The sequence below is a fragment of the Leptonotus elevatus genome, chromosome 5 (assembly GCF_054856555.1).
Source record: "Leptonotus elevatus isolate MCC_2025b chromosome 5, RoL_Lele_1.0, whole genome shotgun sequence".
Lineage (NCBI taxonomy): Eukaryota > Metazoa > Chordata > Actinopteri > Syngnathiformes > Syngnathidae > Leptonotus > Leptonotus elevatus.
In genome coordinates this window covers 9,799,494-9,820,209 of record NC_141243.1, presented here as the reverse complement: position 1 = coordinate 9,820,209, position 20,716 = coordinate 9,799,494, and the positions used below count along the sequence as shown (strand labels likewise).

General features: G+C 41.3%; 2 protein-coding genes and 1 long non-coding RNA gene across 6 annotated transcripts in view; 1 reads left to right on the top strand and 2 right to left on the bottom strand.

Annotated features, from left to right (window-relative positions):
* LOC147173632 (uncharacterized) overlaps nt 1-3,631 on the bottom strand; it is a 12,940-nt gene extending 9,309 nt beyond the window's left edge. The window contains exons 1-2 of the long non-coding RNA XR_015094855.1: nt 3,594-3,631; nt 1,525-1,573 (exon numbers count right to left, since the gene is read on the bottom strand). This is a non-coding gene — a long non-coding RNA (uncharacterized LOC147173632). The remainder of the gene's footprint in view (nt 1-1,524; nt 1,574-3,593) is intronic.
* scamp1 (secretory carrier membrane protein 1) lies at nt 2,810-10,192 on the top strand. 2 transcript variants are annotated; one of them, XM_086076296.1, is made up of 9 exons: nt 2,810-3,058; nt 4,490-4,570; nt 4,740-4,850; nt 5,080-5,188; nt 5,362-5,490; nt 5,573-5,732; nt 6,522-6,623; nt 6,694-6,860; nt 8,337-10,192. In XM_086076296.1, the coding sequence occupies exons 1-9, from the start codon at nt 3,002-3,004 to the stop codon at nt 8,450-8,452; spliced, it is 1,032 nt and encodes a 343-aa protein (XP_085932422.1). In that variant the 5' UTR covers nt 2,810-3,001; the 3' UTR covers nt 8,453-10,192. The 2 variants fall into 2 exon arrangements, with proteins under 2 accessions (XP_085932422.1, XP_085932421.1); XM_086076295.1 differs by having other exon boundaries at nt 2,812-3,058; nt 6,694-6,811.
* Nucleotides 9,614-20,716, bottom strand: LOC147173630 (LHFPL tetraspan subfamily member 2a protein-like). Of its 3 annotated transcripts, XM_086076298.1 has the most exons (4): nt 20,512-20,716; nt 12,519-12,604; nt 11,964-12,445; nt 9,614-11,844 (listed from the first exon to the last, which is right to left on the bottom strand). In XM_086076298.1, exons 3-4 carry the CDS (start codon nt 12,358-12,360, stop codon nt 11,588-11,590), a joined length of 654 nt encoding a protein of 217 aa, XP_085932424.1. In that variant the 5' UTR covers nt 12,361-12,445; nt 12,519-12,604; nt 20,512-20,716; the 3' UTR covers nt 9,614-11,587. The 3 variants fall into 3 exon arrangements, with proteins under 3 accessions (XP_085932424.1, XP_085932425.1, XP_085932423.1); XM_086076299.1 differs by having other exon boundaries at nt 11,964-12,604; nt 20,512-20,663; XM_086076297.1 differs by lacking the exon at nt 20,512-20,716 and adding an exon at nt 12,680-12,832 and having other exon boundaries at nt 11,964-12,604.

Below are 20,716 nucleotides of genomic sequence, written 5' to 3'. Positions count from 1 at the left end.
GTTTATCTATAGTCCATCTCTGGGTTCAGTATAAAATAAGTATCGAGTGCGTAAAGCAGACCAAGTAGTTAAAAGTCAAAGTAGTAAATACACTAAATGTATACCGGACATGAGCCTTCAACAAAATCAAAGGGGTACAAGTGCATTTTGTTCAAATATGACCAATAAGATTAAAACAATAAAATTGGGAATATCTTAAGCGCTGTGGTTTACAGCATACCGTAAGATTTCCACCTAATAGCATTTGTTCTCCAATTGAAACTTAATCTGGGTAAATGGTGCTTAAATGTTTAAATCACATTTACAGGCTGTCAACTCATCTGATGTTCTTCACATGGTCACCCTTCGTTTGAATGAAAATAAATTGGGAGGCAAATGAGAAAAAAAAGATTCTGCCAAAGGAGAGACAGAGACGGCTGCCGACGGCGTTGTAGCGCCCCCAAGTGTTTAGTACGGGAACCTCGGGCGACTCGCACCACATTGGCTGCTACTCTTTCACTGTGACTGTGGTGAGGTCCAAAATAATTTATACGCTGTGGTTTTTATGAGAAACAAGTCATCATTGTAGATATTATGAAAGCGATAATCCTCATTGGCAGCAGAGATCATCGACACAGCAGATGCTTCCATTGCTAATCATCCTCATCATCATTAGCGCCATCACCATTAACGTCCTCATTATTATCACACGGAGGAAGATGGCTGCCGTATTTGACCTACAGGAGGTAAAAATACTGTACAGCGGGCATAATGTTTGCGTAGAGGATTGACTGTACTGCAATTGAAGCTACGGAATATAGATCCACTGTATATTTACAAGCACAGGATTTAAATAATGACGATAAACTGTTGAGTCCATTCGCCCAAAACTTAATGTACAAGGTGTAATTTACTGTAGTAAGCTTTAAAATTCCAAGCAACCGATTAAATTCTAAAAAGGCCCTGCTCAGAGTTGTGGTCAGCAATCAGTACTGTTAAAGCGGTTCAATATAAACAATCTATAAAACTTGTTTGGGACAAGAAAGGTAACAGTAGCCATTTAGGAAGCGGGACACAAATAGAGGAACGACTGGTTGTGTTGACTGTGTCTAACATGTCTCACAAGACAAGAATTGTTTGCATCTAAATGTAGTGACTAGATATGCTAACAGTTAACCAAGATTTTTTCCATTTCAACTACTTAGCACAATAACACCAACATATTTTTAAGCTTGGCAGTCACAGATTACTATTTGCCATTTTTGTGCCAAGGACAAAGCAAGAACAGTATTGCTTTGGTGCCATCTGGTGGCATTTTGGTGCCAAGGGAGGAGGAAAAATGAAGTGAGTTGAGGAGCTTCATTTAGAAAGAAAGGCCAGTCATTTGCTGCCATCTTATGGACATTCTAGGCAATTACACACCCTTTGTGCATGGGAGCATCAATTACTTGTTGATTGTAAAAAATGGCCTTAGCTCAAAAGAGGTTGTAAAACACTGAATTGTATAGAAGAATGACATACTCATCAATGTAAATGTTTACTTACCAAACACCAACCCATTGATATGGACCACTGCTGTAACTCAGCTTTCCAACTGTAATTGAAAGTATTAGTTATTATCATTTAAAGAGCTTGTTTGTAATTAAATGACACGTTTGAAGATAATTGCTGACATTTACTGAAAAAACTATATGAAGGTGATAAAAACATGTTAGGTTGGTGCTAGCCCAGCTTTAAGTGGCTAACGTTATGCTAGACTAATACATATTGCTAAACTTACTATTCTGCTGCAGACTGACAGGATTTATGTTGATTTTCAATTAAGTCGGTTCTAATTAATAATGGGGTAGATGCCACAGACTTCCGACTTTCACACATCAGCGTTGTTTTCGGCCACTGATGTTCCAACACTTGCACCCCCACTCCTGCGCCTCCAAACCGTGCACTGGCGAGAGCGCGCAGGGCGTCTCAACTCTCTGAAATTCTTCGAACAACTGAGACAGACACACTCGCACCCGTCGACGGGAAGCGCAAGAAGTGGGACGCGGCCCACATGTCGCACAACAGCAAACGGACACAAAGCTGATGTGTGAAAACCAGGAAGTCGGAAGTCCCGCCTCCTGCGTGGCATATACCCCATAGGCTCTGGTGTCTCGAACATCCCATTCAGGTCGTAGAGGTGGTATTTGATTGACAGTTGACAGTCGATTGGGCGTGGTCACAGCACATTCAGCTTGAGATGACCTGCAACTGACGGGTTTTTCACAATTTTGAAGCCTTATGTTACATGGTGGCGATTTTTTTATTATTATACAAATTTGACAGGTTGTTAACAGATTCAAATTCGGGTGTCATTTATTTTCGCTTTACATTACCTTTAATTTAAAAGAAAATGAGAAAGGTTCAAGTCTTGTGGCAAGCAAGATTATAGTAAACAAAAAGTAAGGGGGAAATGGGGGAAGGGGTGGAATACAGTATTTTGGCCTACTAGTCAGTGGATCTGCGCAGCTGGATTGTAGATTTATGTCATGACAATTTCCATACATATTATTAATGACGAAAGTGACGTAATTTGTCCTAGGCGAAATGCCGTTGCAGATAACAAAAAATGCCAACTTGTAGTTATAGATAAGATATCTGAAATGTTCTTTGTAATTAGGCAAAAGTAAATTGCAGAATATCTTCAACATCTAGCTGATAAATGGTTGTAAAGCTTACAGTCTCTTCTAATTTACAAGTGAACTAACGTCACCATTACAATCTTTATCATACGCCATGACGTCACGCTATCCGAGGTGCTGAATGTATGACGTCACACTCCAGCCGCGCGTCGCCTTCCCTTTCCCCGGTTTTGTTGTGTGCTAACTGGGCTAGCAACTAGCGGTGGGTCCTCCATCAGCGGACGGCGGCGGAGAAGACCGCAAGGCGGCAGAGAGGGGAAGCAAAGAGCGACGGACCGAATACTGCCAGGCGAATTGGGACGCGCTGAAATACCGGAACGAGTTCTCTGAAAGGTTGTAAAATGTCCGATTTTGACAGCAACCCGTTCGCGGACCCGGACTTCAACAATCCGTTTCAGGTAACTAACTCTTGCTAGCATGCTAACTGTCAAGCTACAGCTATAGACTTATTACCTCGGTACGGAGCTAAGTAGCACGACCAGCTACAAAGTAACCATTTTACTTATTTAATACTGCACTTGCATATTAACGGTGCAGGTTGTGGTCACAAGATAATGTGTTTGTATGAACGCCTCTACTTAGCTATAGGCTTCCCCTAGTTGGTACATGCTAGGTAGCACAATCGGCTACCCAGTAAGCATTTAATACAGTCCTTGGCCTTCAATGGAAGACGACGCTAAAACCGCTATGCTAGCTTAACAGACAGAAAATTTGTGCCCTCCAACATTACTGAATGTTCTCGGCTTCGAGGTAGTACAGAAAATGTATGGGTGTTGTGGTTGTGCTTCATCCCAGAGGTGTTAGCATTTTGCAAATACATTGTTAACTAATGACACGAACTACACGCGATACTGATAGACATAAACAAGCCCTTGATAAACTGGTTGTGTGTCGCCTGTTTTATATATAAATTAAATTATGTTGCGTTCTCACCTGTGCGCAAAGGTGACAGCCCCCCCTGCCCCCTGCTCAACCAACCAGAAGAATTTTGATTGAGACGACAACTTTTTAAAGTTATGATGGTTTGTGATTGGATAGAAAGCTGGCTTGTGATTGGCTCTTCAGGGCACGGTAATTGGCAACCATTTTGGTCGCATATGTGTACATGTGGGACAGTTGCTTTTTACAGGTAAATTATAAACATACCTATATTGGTCTATCAGCTGTTTAAAAAGGTAACAGACGACTGGGAGCCACACAGGACCATGCACGGAAAAAGCCATTTTAAGTATGGACAAAATACGAGCAAAACGTGTTTTTAATATATTTAAATTTTTATATTACATTTCTCATTACATGCATGAAAGATTCAACATTAAATAACAAAGGGTTTGAAAAAAAAAAAATAAATCCCGGTACAAACGGCTCTCTTACATAGAAAATTACCATTCAAGGACAACACAAAACTGCTGAACAGCATTTTTTCCCCCCACACAAAAATAAACTAAACCCATAATTTTATTATTATTATTATTATTATTGAGGTGCTTTGTTTGTCCTGCATGTCATTCCAAATATTAGGTAGAGTACTCACATTGTAATATCGGGTAGTGTAAGGCCCAGTGTAAGTGCAGCTAAGCCACGTCTGCCATCTAGCGGCGAATGCTGATATTACAATTTAAAACTACAGGCGTTCCCAGCTCATGAACAGCTCTCAGTTTGATGAAGTGCAGTTGTGCTCCACTGTAAACTACACAATAATAAACATATTGTTAAAGTAACACTTGTAGCACGACTCTTGAAAATCCAGCTCTTGTATTAGACGACCCCATTAGATGCGCAGGTATATCTAATATTATGGCCAATGACTGTAATGTAAAATCCCACAGGATCCCTCAGTGACACAGGTGACCCGTTCTACCCCACCCGGCGGTCTAGAAGAATACAACCCCTTCACAGATGCCAGGACGGTAAGCTGAACTTCTGAATTCATCTTGCGCTAATGAATTTGACGATTTGTGTTTGTGTGTGGCCTTATTTGATATGCTTCAATCTTATCGCTCTCAAATTCCAAATTGACCAAATAGGACTGTGGCCTATTTTGCTTCGATACTAAGATTGCTCTTGCTGGTTTTGCAGGCCGCCCCTGGAAATGCCCCCAAGTCTGCCCCAGCACCTTCGCAGAACACACAACCCGCCATCATGAAGCCCACAGAAGAGCCCCCGGCTTACTCGCAGCAACAAACGCAGGTAACTTATTTTAAAACTATTTTTCCCCAACAGTTTGATTGACACAAATATTTTATCCCAAGTCTTTGTTTTGCCTTTTTGTTGTTGTTGTGTATTTCGCCGCACTCCTGCTTTCTCACCTTTTAGCACAAACCTGAACTCCATTTCAAGGCAAACATTAGCACAATGCAAGCATACCTGATTGCAAGTCTGTGTTATTTCCTTGGTGAACTCTGCGTGGACGTTGCAGGACCAGGCGCGTGCTCAGGCCGAATTGCTGAGAAGGCAGGAGGAGTTGGAGAGGAAAGCGGCGGAGTTGGACCGCAGGGAGAGAGAGCTGCAGTCTCACGGAGGAGCAGGTCAGTAAGTCCGTCAATGCATCACTGCTCTGTCACGCAAAAAAAACCTTTTGAGTTTGATTAAATTGTTGAAATTTGAGGGGGGGGGGGAAGCTTTTTTGCTTGACTCTGATTTTAGCATGCTAATGCTGCTAACACCCTACCCACAAATGGCCTCATCCATATCTCGGCAGGTCGTAAAAACAACTGGCCCCCCATGCCTGAGAAGTTCCCCGTGGGTCCGTGTTTCTACCACGACATCGCAGTGGACATTCCCATCGAGTTCCAGAAGACGGTGAAGATCATGTACAACCTCTGGATGTGTAAGCGAATCTCCTTCATTTGAAGAAGAAGCTGGATTCACTTGACGCTGATTACCCCATCTTGCTTTTGCATTTCCACCAGTCCACGCCGCCACGCTGTTTGTCAACATGTTTGGCTGCTTGGCCTGGTTCTGCGTGGACCCGACCCACGGCGTCGACTTCGGCCTGGCCATGTTGTGGTTTCTGCTCTTTATGCCTTGCTCCTTTGTCTGCTGGTACAGACCGCTGTACGGGGCTTTCAGGTGACGACTTTATGGTGGCAATGAATTCAGCTCATCCTCACATTTCTCCAAAAAGAGGCTTAGGGTTACTAACAAAGTGCTAAAATTATAGAAGCAGTAGAAGCTTAGCCGTCAGTCTGCTATCTTAATGCAAATGATAACGCATACCTGCATATGGGAATTAGCCATTAGCTTAGGTTTACTAACAAATTGCTAAAATTGTAGTTGTAGTAGTAGCTTAGCCGTTAGTCTACTAGCTTAATGCTAATGCTAACACATACCTGTACAGTATATGGGAATTAACCATTATCTTAGGTTTACTAACAAATTGCTAAATTTTTAGTAGTAGCTTAGCCGTTAGTCTGCTAGCTTAATGCTAATGCTAACACATACCTGTAAAGTTTTTGGGAATTAGCCATTATCTTAGGTTTACTAACAAATCGCAAAATTTATAGTAGTAGCAGTAGTATCTTAGCTGTTAGTCTACTAACTTAATGCTAATGCTAGCACATACCTGTATATGGAATTAGCCATTAGCTCAGGTTCACTAACAAGTTGTTAAAATTGTAGTAATAGTAGTAGTAGCTTAGCCGTTAGTCTTTTAGCTTAATGCTAATGCTAACACATACCTGTACAGTTTTTGGGAATTAGCCATTATTTTAGGTTTACTAACAAATTGCTAAAATTATAGTAGTAGTTGTAGCTTAGCCGTTAGTCTACTAACTTAATGCTAATGCTAACACATACCTGTATATGGTAACTAGCCATTCGCCGACATGCTTTGTATGACCTCCCCCGTCTGCACTCCAGGAGCGACAGTTCCTTCCGCTTCTTCGTCTTCTTCTTCGTCTACATCTGCCAGTTTGGAGTTCACGTGCTACAAACGATCGGCATCACCGGCTGGGGCACGTGGTGAGCGAGTCAAACAGGCACGAAGCTTTTCAGTTTGGACGCATCTCAAGTCATTGTTGTGGTTTGGCAGTGGCTGGATTACAGCTCTCATGGGCCTGAACACCAGCATCCCGGTGGGCATTATCATGTTGCTCATCGCGGCGCTCTTCACCACGCTCTCTGTGGGTTCACTCATCATGTTTAAGAAGGTACAAACTCGCACATCACGATGGATACAATTGTTGGTACTGGGGATGGGTACCGAAAACGGTACTTTTTGTGGTATGGACCGATTTGGGTCGGTACTTCCGAGTACGTCGTTAAGGTATATAGACATTGTAATTTGGATATACTACTGGTGACCATTTTTAAGTTAGCAAAAGATTGTGACCAATATGTAGCGAGCATTACAGACCACATCGGGTACGTTCAAATGATTCATTTGAACCCAATTATTCTCTTTGTTCATGTCATGTCCTCCAACTGTCTTTTTTTATATATTTGAGTCCAACGTGGGTTCAAACTTCGAGCTCATAGCTCGGCAGGCTTTACGTTCTTGATAAACAACTGCACAAGAAACTTAAGATAACATCAAATTATTTTTATTAATTTATATGTTTACTGTTGTTCATTGCACAGAACTTTGATTCACACTTTGGTTTTTTTTTCTTGTAATGTTAACTTATGCTTATTAATTATACTTCAGTACTGTAATTGTAAAATGTTAAACCTTTATTTTTACTATTCCTCTCTGGCTCATTTTAATGAAATTGTATTTTATTTTTATTCGTCAAGTTTTATATATTGAAAGGTAATTGTTAATTATTTTTTAAATATATTATACTATTAAACAATGATGAACATTTACTACCACAAAAATGAATAAATAAAATTTAACAAAGAAAAAAGAGAGAGTAAAAAAGTACCGAAAGTACTCACAAATTAACCTAACATTTTATATTTGTTCTAAATGTACAATAAAATATATTTTTTCATATTCTTGTTAAAAAAAAGTGGAAAAATATGCTAACAAATATGGTGGTATTTTTTAGTTCATTGATACAGTAATTTCATACTAATTAATTAATTAATCGAGAGTTAAAAAAAATTGTGGCCCCTTCGGACCTATAGATGATTGCAATTGACATAACATATTTGCGTGTGTAAACCAATAAAAACGTATCATTTGAATGATGTCAACACTTCTGGTTCATGATTGGATCCTAGCTAACCAATCAGTCGAAAGTTGATTTGCATGATGTTCATGTTAAACATGGTTACAGCCATCCTGGAGTCCACTATAACAAAAACATGACATAACCCCCCAAAAATGTCAATGTTTTTCTTATGTGGCAAAAGAGTCAAAATCAGTAAAAAAAAAAAAAAACGTTTTTTAATTAAAATAAAAAGTGCCCAGCAGAAAAAATGCTGGTCTGAAGGGATTAAAGGAACTTTAAATTTAGTCGATATTAACACACAAATTTTGACATTCCTTGTTAGGACATTCAAAAAATGATTTAAGCACCTTAAAATCAATCTTGATGACGTCCACAAGAAGGAAGCATGTCAAGATTAAAAAGTAGTGGGCCTAGAATTGAACCTTGGTGAACCCCACTTTTAATTAAGATCCGCGGGACTCTAGCCAACTCGCCCGGATGTTGCCGCAGAAGGTATCTTGTATCTCGCGAGTCAACAATTCTTAAAATGCCAAACTAATTCCAAGCCTCTGCGCAGGTACACGCACTGTATCGGACCACCGGCGCCAGCTTCGAGAAAGCTCAGCAGGAGTTCGCCACCGGCGTCATGTCCAACAAGACGGTCCAGACGGCAGCGGCCAACGCCGCGGCTAACGCCGCTTCCAACGCCGCCCGCGGGACCTTCAAACCTCATCCATAGACACGCACTCGTACACGCGCACACCCAGATGCACAAATCTGTCCCTGCTCAATCACCCCCCGATTTGCTAACGTCTTTAAAAAAAAAAAAAAAAAGACTCCACTCCACATCTAACCTCATAACTTAGCCTGCTCGTGTGCTTCCCGGCCCCCGAATGAGTCACGCTTCCTCCTCGTCATCTCCATGAGTGGGATTTACAAGCCCACGCCTAAAAATAACCCCGTTCACCTTCTGTTCGACTGGACGGGTCAGTAACTCCGCAGCGAGATTGAGTGACGGCGCGACGTGCGCAAGTTGAAGCACACTCGGTCATGTTGCTAATTCGTTAGCGTCGCGTCTCCCCGAATGTGAGCTGCATGTCCATTGGCCGTTTGACGGGCGCCCGGTGGAGGGGAGGACGACTCAAAAGACGTGCGTTTGTGTGTGTGTGTGTGTGTGTGTTGCGCGTGACTTTTGTCTTCGTAGCCCGTCACGTTGAACAAATGTGAAGCTGCTATCAATCTGGACGAGGCCTGTTGCTATTTTTGGGTTCCTTCGCATAAAAGGGGACTCGCACTAGACTCAGCAAACAGGCCCACCTAAAAGGGAGGGAAGTCATGTGACCCACCTTGAGAATAAGATGAAATTGTATTTTTTTCTTTTCTTTTTTAATTCTGCCATGTGACTGAATGGTGCACATTACTCCACATAGTGACATCCAACCTTTGTTGAGCCAAGGCACATATTTTGTTCTGTTTGAAAATGTTCACATCGACTGAAAAAAAAAATGATTTACTCCACACAAAAAAAAGACACACAAAGCTGCTATTTCTTTCCTTCTGCCACCGAGCCTTTGATTGTTCACGTCACTGGCGTCGACAGACGGACAACGATACATTATTAGCAGAAAATCAACTTCATTTTCAGACCAATGAAGTCAAATTGGAGAATTTCCAGCGAGTAGCTGGGAATCGCTGTTTAAAAGCTGTACAGACTACTATCGCCAACTGTGTTGTATTTTCGCACCCCTCTCGTATTGTGGTGGGGTGTGCGCCATATGGCGAATGACTGAACTGTTATTGTTGCAAGTGAGGAACTTGGATCTCGACCAGAGTGTTTTAGATAACGTTGTTGGAAGTCTAATCGCGACATTAATAGGCCGACGCTAACCGCAGTATTTCTTTTTTTTTTTTTCTTTTTTTTTTTGTTAGCACATATTTGTTAGGTTTATTTATGGTATAATTTATGGTTTTACTGTCGCGTGCATCAAACTGTGCTTGTGTTCAAGGTATGACTGATTAAGACAAATCCCTCAAGTGTTATTCTACTGTATGTCAAAAGCTGTGAGAAATCTACCAAATGTCCATTTCATTTTATTTTATTTTTTAAACTAAGTTTATGATTTTGACATATCTCACTTCACGAACATCGAAAGTTGTTTTGTGCAAGCCGGTCTACACTTAAGGAATGTGAACAAAAAAAAAAAACATGATTTAGACCTGTGACTTCACTGAATCAAACGTGTAAACTAATTTAAGAGGAATACCACACTTGTACATTCTGTAAAGATGATCATTTGATGCCCCCATTAGGAGTCGCGTGTAAAAAGAACATTTGATGCACTCTCGTCTGGCCTGGCCTTTGTCGCATGTGAAATAGTTTTCAGTTTTGTATATTTATGGTATTAACATGGAATAAAGATTTGAAAGAGACAATCTGTGGACTTTTAATGCAACAATTTTCCTATCAGAGAGAAATTATTATACGTATATTAAAATCACAGATCCTCGGACTAGCACTAGATTATTGCTCAACAAATAAGTGACATTTCTTAGACTGTAATTCACGATGTTTTCCACTAGGTGGCACAACTTCCCCTGGTGGCCTCAAAAAGAAATATTGAACCATCATTTAGACATTTTTACCTAGAGTGCCCTCGCTGTTGTTGCTATCTGTATAGGCATTAATAAAGCTGCACACTTCATTGGAGCAAAGTCATTTTCCCCCAGCGTTGTCCTATGAAAATAAATATAAAAATAATATTTACCCCAAAAATTAGATCCTGGTTCCCCGCTACATTTTTTTTAACAACTAATCATACTTAAATCTCAGTATGTCAATGTTTCAAGAATACACTTACTGATATGTTAAAATTAAATTTATTCCTACAAACCGACTATTTCTCCACACTAATGTCCACCATTCATTCACCAAAACAATAATATTCTTGTTAATGTAACAAAAAACATCCCATTGACTCATTGTGTTAGTGTCTCATACATCCGCTCACTTCACTACAAACATCAGCACGACTTCTCATTATTATTATTTTACAAATACAAAGATGAAATCCATTCTCTTGGACACACACTGTATGGCGCTGTTTAGTCGTCCATATTTATTGCTCATCAGTTCAACCACCGGCCACAACATTAGGTACACCTGCAGAGTGTTAGAACCATTTACAAAGACAATAATTGTTCAGTTAATACCACTTTCAGTGTCATCCAAAACATTATTAGTCGCATTCACACTTCACAGTATAGATTTGTGTTCACATTTTGTGTGTTGATATCAGAACTCTTAACACTTGTGATTGACCAGCGACCTGAATTTAAAAATATATATCTATTTGTGACTGCAATTCACCACGTTCCCCACTAGGTAGCGCATCATCACTTTTATTGTGTTTTTCATCTACAATTGTTCATAGACAGCCTGTATCTCTGAATTTTGTGAGTTTTATTAAATTTTATTTTTGGGAGGAGGAGGGGGGGGAGTAATTAGATAAACGATGGTTAACTTGTGATATGAATTTAGGTTTTTGTTTTTAATTTTTTGTTTGTGCAGGTGTACTAAATCTGATTCAGTGGTATGCACTTTGCCAGCAAATGCGCAAAATTACTTTTCTCAACTTCACGAGGACTTACTAAAATAGCAAAACTGTTTGTTTATTTATATATATATATATATATATATATATATATATATATATATATATATATATATATATATATATATATACACACACACACACACACACACACATACATACAGACCACCTCGTGCTTCTAATCTCAACAAGTCCATGCTCCCTTGAGTCCCTGGTGTCACAGCACGCAGATGAGACTCTTGCCCTCCTCGATCTCCTCTTGCACCTTGTCACTGGAGGTGGCGATCTCGGCCTGCGCCGACAAAACGGCACACAGGAAGGTCGCCAAAGTTCCCCCGATGGCCGCGTAAAAGGCCCAACCGAGAGAGCACAGGGCCGGCCTGAAGGGGGAGGCCTCGGCCCCGCAGTAGACGGCCACCTTCTCGGAACCCCAGCCGGCTGGGTACAGCATGAGGCCCACCAGGAGGAGGAGGCCTGGCGGGAGAACACACAATGAGGTGAGTCAAGAATGGAAACAACAGATCCCAGATCAGCCGCTGACAGATTTACGGTTGACCCCGAATGTTTATGGAGCACGTGGCTGCATCATTTACCCGCAATGGCCTGCATCAGACCGCAGATGTTGAAGATGCTTTTCCTCAGGATGCTTTGGAAGCACATGCTGAAGACCGAGACGCAGGCCACCACGGCGAGCACCAATATCCCCGCCGCCAGGAACAACATGGCCGCCTGCCAGAAGCCGCTGGCCACCTCGGCGAAGGTCCCGGCGTACGGCCCGCAGCTCACGCCTCCTCCCCGGGTGCTGAGGCGGAGGCAGCGGCTGTAGAGGCCCAGAGTGGGCCGGTACTCCCCGGGGCTCGCCTCGGAATCGGCGCGAGGGAATCCCAGCAGCCAATCGGGGCTCATGAAGGCGATGAGCTCGGCGAAGGCCACCGTGATACTGAGCAGCGTCCACAGCATGGAGCGGCATGTTACGATGACATGACACATGGTTTCACTCTTGGAATTCAATGTTTTCAGCGTCTTTACAGTTCCTGAGGTGTTTAAATGTATTTTCCTGGAAAAACTTGGAAAGCTGTTCAGATCCAAAAGGGTAGCAGATGAGAAAATATGTTCCCCGTTTTGTTGATTTATTTTTTTGTCCTTACAGCCAAGATTCACTTTGTCGCTCTCGAGCAGCTCACAATGAACCAAAGCAGCTTCCCTCCTCCATGGCGCATTCAGGAACTTGCACCTACAGACGCACAAAAGGAACGCCAGAGGTTAAGCCAAGTGCGAGTCGCAGACGTAAACAAGCGCGTTCCCGGACCTCTGTGATTCATCTTCTCTTGCGTTTCAAACGGGCGACCTTTTCATCATCCAAGACTCAGAATGGACCGTGACATTCCCACCAACTCTGCTCCCCCGGCCGAGGCCAGCTGCGAGCAGCACTTCCAGATGTCCGCCGACTTGATGAATCACGCTGGCGCGCACTAAACCGGCCCCATCCTGCCGTCGTCGTATTAGTCACACACTTTCTTTGACTTGATATCATTGATAGCCGGCTTGGGCGGTTTCGGCCCCCCTCCCACCCGGCATTCCACGCGGCGTGACAAGTCGACACATGACATCAACTGGAGCTCCGTTATTATTCTATTCAGTAGTGTTTTTTTTATTTTTTATAATCAGGCAAGTTTTTATTGGAAGCGTTTCATGATCTTTTCTTAACAAAAACATACTTATTAGATTAGGGCCGAACAATTAATCAAGTTCAAATCATCTTCTATTTCATTTCAGTCAGTTGGTAGACTATTTATTTATTTATTTATTTACATTGGAGATGTTCGATTCAATACTATTTTTTTCAGAAAGATACTACCAGTACTCAACTTTTGCGCCGTCGCCGATACCAAGTACTGATACTACTAGTACGTACCGTTGATACATAACCCCCCCCAAAATGGCAGATTATTTTAAACAAAGTCCTACAGTATATATATCCCAATGTAGCATTTCATTTTAAATTAAATTAAATAAATAGCAATTTTCTATTATTTTCATTAATTAATTAATTTATTTGTCATTTCTAGTTCCTTATCATAAAATGGAATTGGCTGCCATCGCAAGTACCTTGAAATTAAGCCTGGTATCGGTTCTCGCCCACCCCAAATTTCACATTTTTTATATAAGAATAGTGCTGAGAAAGTGCATTCCACGTTTACATATTATTTGCATGAATCTGACATATGACTTGCTGATTTACGTATGGGTCCACCTTGGACTGTCGGCCCTCTCTGCAGATTAGAAAATGAATAGTGTTGGTTGGCGGGTTATGTTACGTTCTCCTGCGACATCCTCGGAATGCCACCGTTGATGTTTTGCATTTTTCTGCTATTATCGGTGACACTTCAAGGAAAAACATAGTTGACATTTTCAGAGCCACAATATGAAGAATTTCTTTCTCGCGCGTTTATCTGAGGCCGACCGTAATATAGAATGACCAAATCTCATCTCCCGAGCTCAGGGCGTCAGGTTTGGGCCGGGCCACATCTTCTATTCTGGTCCTCTCAAGTCTTGGCGGACTTTGTCATAGTGTGCGGTTTAACACAGTAGCAATCACACAAACGCAATACTTGACGACAACAGACGGGCTGCTGCATCCCGTCTAAACAGCAGCTTTGCGCACACGCAGATTACTGGCCATGACAGTACTTATATACACGCGCACACCAACGCATACCTGTGTATGTTTGTTTGCATTGCCTTTTTGTTGAAGCCACCCGAGTGGATGAAGCCGCTCCTGCTTCCAAAGCAATTATAAATATCGCAGTGTTCACGGAATAAAGACGACCATGACCGCAAATGAGCAGCTTTGCTCCTTCAGATAGCTGGATGGATCTTAAACACACCTTAGTTTAGCAGTTTGCGGGGCCCTTTACTAATCTCATCATGCACAGAACAAATACTGACAGACATCTAAAAAGGGACTTTTTCGACTTGATAATAATGTTGGCATTTACAGTTTAACACGTTCACTGCCATTGACGGCTATAGACGTCAAAATATAAATTTTTTATTGGGCTGGCAGTGAATGAATAAATGAGAAGGTTTAAGTTAACATACTGGACTAAAAATCTTTTAACTACGGAAGAGGATTTGTGCCAGTGAAGCGGGGGGAGGGTTGGTAGGATTCTGACTTTATTTTCAGAATTCTGACTTTATTCACATAATTCTGACTTAAAAGTGAGAATTCTGACTTTATTCACATAATTCTGACTTAAAAGTGAGAATTCTGACTTTATTCTCAGAATTCTGACTTTATTCTCAGAATTCTCACTTTAAAGTGAGAATTCTCACTTTAATCTCAGAATTCTGACTTAATGTCGTAGAGCTATGAATTGTGGGGGAAGGTCAAAAAGTCAGAATTCTGAGAATAAAGTCAGAATCCTGCCAACCTTTCCCCCCCCCTGTTCACTGGCCCTAATGCTCTTCCGTATTTAACAGCTTCAACCTATGTCATCATTAGTGCATGTATCCAAGTAAATGTCATTTTGTTGATGTGATGCACGTCAGATGCAAAATCCCCTGATGAACACAGCCTGTGTTTCTTTTTCAGATTCCTATCATCATTCCATCACATCTCTAGAGTCGTATTGTATTATTGTATCTTTTGCTGCGTGTGCAAGACAACATCTTTCCCCGACCCCAGCGTGATGCTGACTTAGGCCGATAAAAACACTTGATACCTTTGGAGATGGATGTGGGACGCGCAGCGTGTTCTCACACTCCACAAGTCTGGACTCGAACGCGCACAGCCAGGCCTCCGACGCCCTCGCGACGGGCAGCAGTCAGCGGGCCAACATGAACATTGCTTTGAAAAAACAAACCTGCTCTGGTGGACTTTACAACAATATAAAAAAAAAAATCCAGTAGTTGTAAGTAATGTTGACAACAGTGTGCTTCCATCAAGGAATAAACAGTTTTGAATGATTGTTATTATACTGGTGCCTTGTGATATGAATGACCTGACTTTGTTGTTTTTGGGGTTTATGAGCCATAAAGTCTGGTTAGCTTAGTGCTAACAGACGTCGCAAAATCCAATAGACAGGCTAACGCATAGCAACAGTGTAGCAGTGTAACACAACATCAAGTTCTGCCGAGCCACGGACTCCATGATTGTGCTGTGAAACTGATTATACAAATTAGAAAAACATCTTAAAGCTCGCATTGTTGCTAGACACAAATAGAGGTTTAACGTTTGAGTGTTTAGCCCCACGACAATCACCGCAATGAAAATGAAAAAGAAAGAAAAAAAAAGGTAGCCTATGTGTTACCAATCTTCCAAAAGAGATTTTACAAACTATAAAACACAAAAATGTTTTTTCCACTTTTAGAAAAGAGGCGAAGTCAAACCAAAGCTGGTCACTACGCCACTGCCCGTCCTCCATCTGGGCCCAACAGCCTCAAACCAAAACCACACCAGAGGCTGCGTCACCATCTTACATCAGCTACTCAAACAAAACACTAGGACCTGTGTCCTCTTTGGTTTAAAAAAAGAATCATTTGAAATCCAACAGGCAAACTGCAACATTTGTTAAACAGACACTACCCTACCAACTTCATGATGGTCGTACCTCGCTATGAGGTCATATCGAGCTTAGCATTTTAAATGCTGAAGTAAGGACGAAATAAATGATTCTTCCATACATCAATAACTAGTAGCCTACTATGATATCTGTCATATCGTGCGTTTTGGGCTATATTTAGCTAACATTGCAGATCATAGACTTTCTGTTAATTTGTTCTGCTTTGCAATAAACACATTGTACTTTGTTATTTTTGAAGAATGAACGGATCACAAATTTGGGTTCTTTTCCATCTTTTTTTTTTCACTTTCACCAACTTATTTTGAAACCGAGTTGTGCTGTGACACTAGCGCGTCAGGAAAAATGAGCACTGCGAAGCTTCATTCATTTATTTTATTGATTTTTTTATTGTATAAATGGAATTATTTAATTGCTCATTTGAAGGATTGTTTTTCGATCCACGTTACAACGTTGTCAACCTTTAGCGGAGGGCAGCCACTCTCCACGACTTTCATTCGACATTCGAGAGAGGACAGCTGGATCAAACAGAACACCACAGTCGAGTACAAACAACGTGAGCTGCGTTCGTGAATCGGTTTCCCCATTAGTTATAAGAGCAAAGACTACATTCTTCGGGCCCGAACGAGACGACGTGTTTTGGCACGGCGGAGCAGCAGACAAGCTGTAACATTAGGAGGAAAAGGACGCCTATGCCCTGCAGTGATAACTCAATAAGGAGCAGTCATCACAGATCGCCTTTACAAAAGTGAAACAAAGCACAAGCACGGGTAAATAAAGTCTCTTCTGATATCAAATGTTTGAACTGTGAAACGTGATTAACCATACACGTGGACCAGATAGCAGCCGTTCTAGCTTTCAAAGACAAATGAACTTCATTTAGTGTATCTACTATCTGCAAGTACCGAGGTTACTTTTTGTTACGAGAAAACTTTGGAAATCTGAAAACCATCTGAAGTTTACTGAACTTATTCCGCTTTTAAAGGAAGCATGACAAATGTCACATGTTAACATTACCGTACAGAAAAATGACATTTCACCGCTTGTATACAAATATTTGGATCTCTGGAGTGCTTGCCCATCACTCAAGTGTGAAATTGCACAAACAAGTACAACTATTCAAGTTACCCAGAGCGCGTATGTTAGAAAATGTGCCTTCAAGCAAGCCGTCCCAACCTAACTGTGAGCTGAGAATAATACCAACCCCTCCGCATTGCGCGTCTCCACTCATGACTTGGCACTTATGCCTTTAACCTTTTGGAGTGTCTGATAGCAGCGTTTTGTTCCGCAGAAAACACACTACATTGGGTTAAGGTTGACAAGATATAAAAATAAAAATAAACATAAGTAGCATTTTGGCCAACGTTACCCAAGCAGTCGTACGCCGTACACAAAAAATGCTTGGGAGCTAATGGCCACTATTTTGAGCACCTCTTGTAATTATAGAGACAAAAGGTAACTTGCATAAATCTTGTTATATCAGAATACATTTGTATTAGAATATTTATGCAAGTTTTTCTGTTACTGTATGTATACAATTGTTTTTGACTGACTATATTTGTGAATAAAATTTATTATGGACTTTTGTTATGTTTAGTTTTGAATTTGGTTAGATTCAATCTGCATTTTAATTATTAATTAATTATTTAGGGATGGGTGTTATGGCCAAAAAATAAAGTCAATTTTTTTTTTCTGTTATTCAGGACGATGACAATTTAAAATCGATTTTAACCCAATAAACCCAACAAACATTTGTTCAAAGGGACAGTAATGTGAAAAATCCACTTATTGGAGCTTTTAGCCATGTTAAAAAGCTAATTCCTCACCAAAAAACATCACCGAAGTGCTGTTTTCCTCCATTCACTCCTCTATGAGAAATTCTAGGTCATTCTGCTCCCCAAGACACAGCCCCTCCCAACAAGAGAAAACGAGTGGGTGCTCACTCTATGACGTCATTAGGTGTGGACCCAACCCCGCACCACCTCTCAAGGATTTTTAAAATGACGATTAATCGAATTAATGCCCAGCCCCATTATTACTATTATTCAGATTAACTCATTAACTTTAATGCACCATTTATTGTTAACATCCCAGAGACGACACTCCAAAACTCACTCTGTAGCACCCCCTGAAGAGTAAGAAAAAAACAGAAGACACCAGTTAGGCTGATCGACACGAATTTGGATGAACAAGTCCATCGTGACAGGATGATTGCAAAAGTCTCAAGCGCGCAGACCCACCAGGAAGTTGGCCATCTATGACGCCTAGTTTGACAAAAGGGCCCAATCGCAAGCAGGGATTCTCGACAGATGGTGGACGATACTAAGCTAAGCGGGACCAGCTAGCACGACATCACAAATTTGGCAATCATTATGAAGATCAGAATTTTATTTTATTTTTTTAAGAAGGCTTTTCAAGGGCCCGTTCATCACTACTTGAAGCTCAAGTCATTATAGTTTGTCCTAAAGCAGGGGTCACTCAAGGGATACTTTCCCCCTCCTCCGACACACCTGATTCAAATGGTTGGGATCATTTTTAGGCTTCTGCATTCAAATCAGGTGTGTTGGAGGAGCGAAACATCTAAAACATGCCGGATAGAGGCCCTCAAGGACCGAAAGTCAATTGCGCCTTCTGTCATCTAGTGGAAGAGCATTTAAATGTTCTGCCTGTCACTACAACAAAGATAAACAAATTGTCAGATCAATTGCGTGAAATTTCCCAGGCACACCTGATGATGAGAACCGTTGGGAATCACTGAGGAACATAAGGCCATTTTAAAAGACATTCCCACATCTCATTAGCATGCTCATACATGTGTGTGCGAATTAAAGCGGGGCTCCTGATCTGGTGCCACTCAGCCCAACAAAGGCCGCTCAGAGGCCCGCTGACACCGCCGCCCCCCGTCTTAGACACACCACCACCAGCCCAGAATGCTCCCCTTCATCCTCAAAGGCGAGCCGCCGCAACCTTTAACCTCTTCACCGGGTTCGGCGAGCCGGCCCCTTCAATGCCAGCAGCGACTTGGCACTGGCCCCCCCTCGCACTAAATTGTCACACACAAAACCCATTCAGTGACCCTCGCATTTCACCAACACAAAGGCAGGAATGACCCGGACTGGTCTGCCTGGAAAATACTTTTGATTCGCACACTTCCGCAACTAACATAACTAACTCCCTAACACAAGACCAAAACGTAGCTTCTGGGAAGAGAGGGGATTTCCTAATGTAGTCATTTTGAAATAGTAGCTTGCCCTTGAACTTAGCAAGAACAAACACAAGCTCTTTCCTGGTTTTGTTTAGTTTTGGGATGAAGTAGCGCTTCCCTTTGCAACATGTACGACTCCATGGGTGGCTCTGTGAGGCATGGCGGAGGCGCGGGGGCTCCCTGCTACTCAAGGACAAGGAACTGTGGTGGAAGAGAAGGCGGAAAAGAAGGCGGCCACCTGAAGCTGCTGTGCCGTGCACAAATGTGTGAAGAGAAAACAATCTAATCAAAACAGACTTAAGGAGCTTTGAAGGCCGACATGCAAGCCTTCATTTTAGTAGATGTTATACAAAAGTCCAAAGCACTCGAGGCCAGCCAACTTGGAATTTAGTCAACATTTTCAAGACACCCTCATTTGAATAACATTTCGTCCTGGCAGTATGGACCAAAACTGCCCAAATTAAAAATAAATAAATGACTAAAAGTGAAAAAAAAAACGAATATAAAAAAGTATTTATTTATTTATATTGTGTATATATATATATATATATATATATATATATATATATAGACATTAATATTGACTTCTGTCTTTGTGACGAATAGGGAAAGGGGGAGTGACGTATGCCATTAAGCAGTCAGCACATTTGTAGTTTTTTTGTGTGGCAGTGTTCCTACCATCCTCCTTAAAGTTGCTTAGTGCCAATAAAAATGATACAGACCCCCTCCGGCCGTGGCAAAAGTACCATTCAACTAGTAAGAGATAGGAAAATATTTTATTATGGTTGAAAAGTTCCTTAGTGCTACTTTAAAGTTCAAACTGAATAATTTACAATGACATTTAAGAATATTAAATATACTTTTGGGGGTGGGAGAACCATTTATAATAAACGTTACTGTAATTAATGTTGGTCTGCTCTTGAACTTGTTTTTTATTGTTCAATGGTTAATAATATATTTGTTTCATATAGGGCAGCTCTTCTGATTAACTATGGTTGTTTTTCTTTGTTTAGTTTAAACTTTAAGTAAGGTTGAGTTGGGTATGCTTTAAGTACAAGAGTCAAAACAGTACTCAACTTTTTTTTTTAAACATAAATATGTGTACTTTTCACGTTTTTAGTACAGCATGTGAGGAGTAGCACCTCTGCAACTGATACCTTTGGGATGGGCTTTGTTACGGTACAGTCCGAAGAGGGATTTTCAGTTTCATATTCATGTTCACGTTACCAATAAAAACACCATAAAAGTCGCCACACCTTTGACTTCTCGTTCAACTGAATCTTACTCGTTACTGTAAGTGTGCTAAACAAACAACACTTGGACAGAAACATATAGTACTTCCTCAACGCTTACCTTATCAAAATGAAGGCAAAAAAAACTGACAAGAAGCCGTGGCCTTTTGTAAAAAATAATATACAAAAAAAAGGGCAAACGTGTTCAAATAAGGAGACGTTTTGTTGTTTTGTCTTGGGAGAAACGTTGCTCGGTCTGCCAGTGGGCGAACAGCTTCATTCACTGAAGTCTCTCTTCTTTCTGGAAGTGCCTCCGCCCACCTATT

Bases quoted from the DNA above. Each gene is read 5' to 3' on its own strand.
- LOC147173630 (XM_086076298.1), bottom strand. From the start codon at position 12,360: ATGTGTCATGTCATCGTAACATGCCGCTCCATGCTGTGGACGCTGCTC. The intron at 11,845-11,963 runs GTAAATGATGCA...TTCTCCCGCCAG, and splicing joins TCTGATGCAGGCCATTGCGG to GCCTCCTCCTCCTGGTGGGC.
- scamp1 (XM_086076296.1), top strand. From the start codon at position 3,002: ATGTCCGATTTTGACAGCAACCCGTTCGCGGACCCGGACTTCAACAAT. The intron at 4,571-4,739 runs GTAAGCTGAACT...CTGGTTTTGCAG, and splicing joins CCTTCACAGATGCCAGGACG to GCCGCCCCTGGAAATGCCCC. The intron at 5,189-5,361 runs GTCAGTAAGTCC...ATATCTCGGCAG, and splicing joins GCAGTCTCACGGAGGAGCAG to GTCGTAAAAACAACTGGCCC.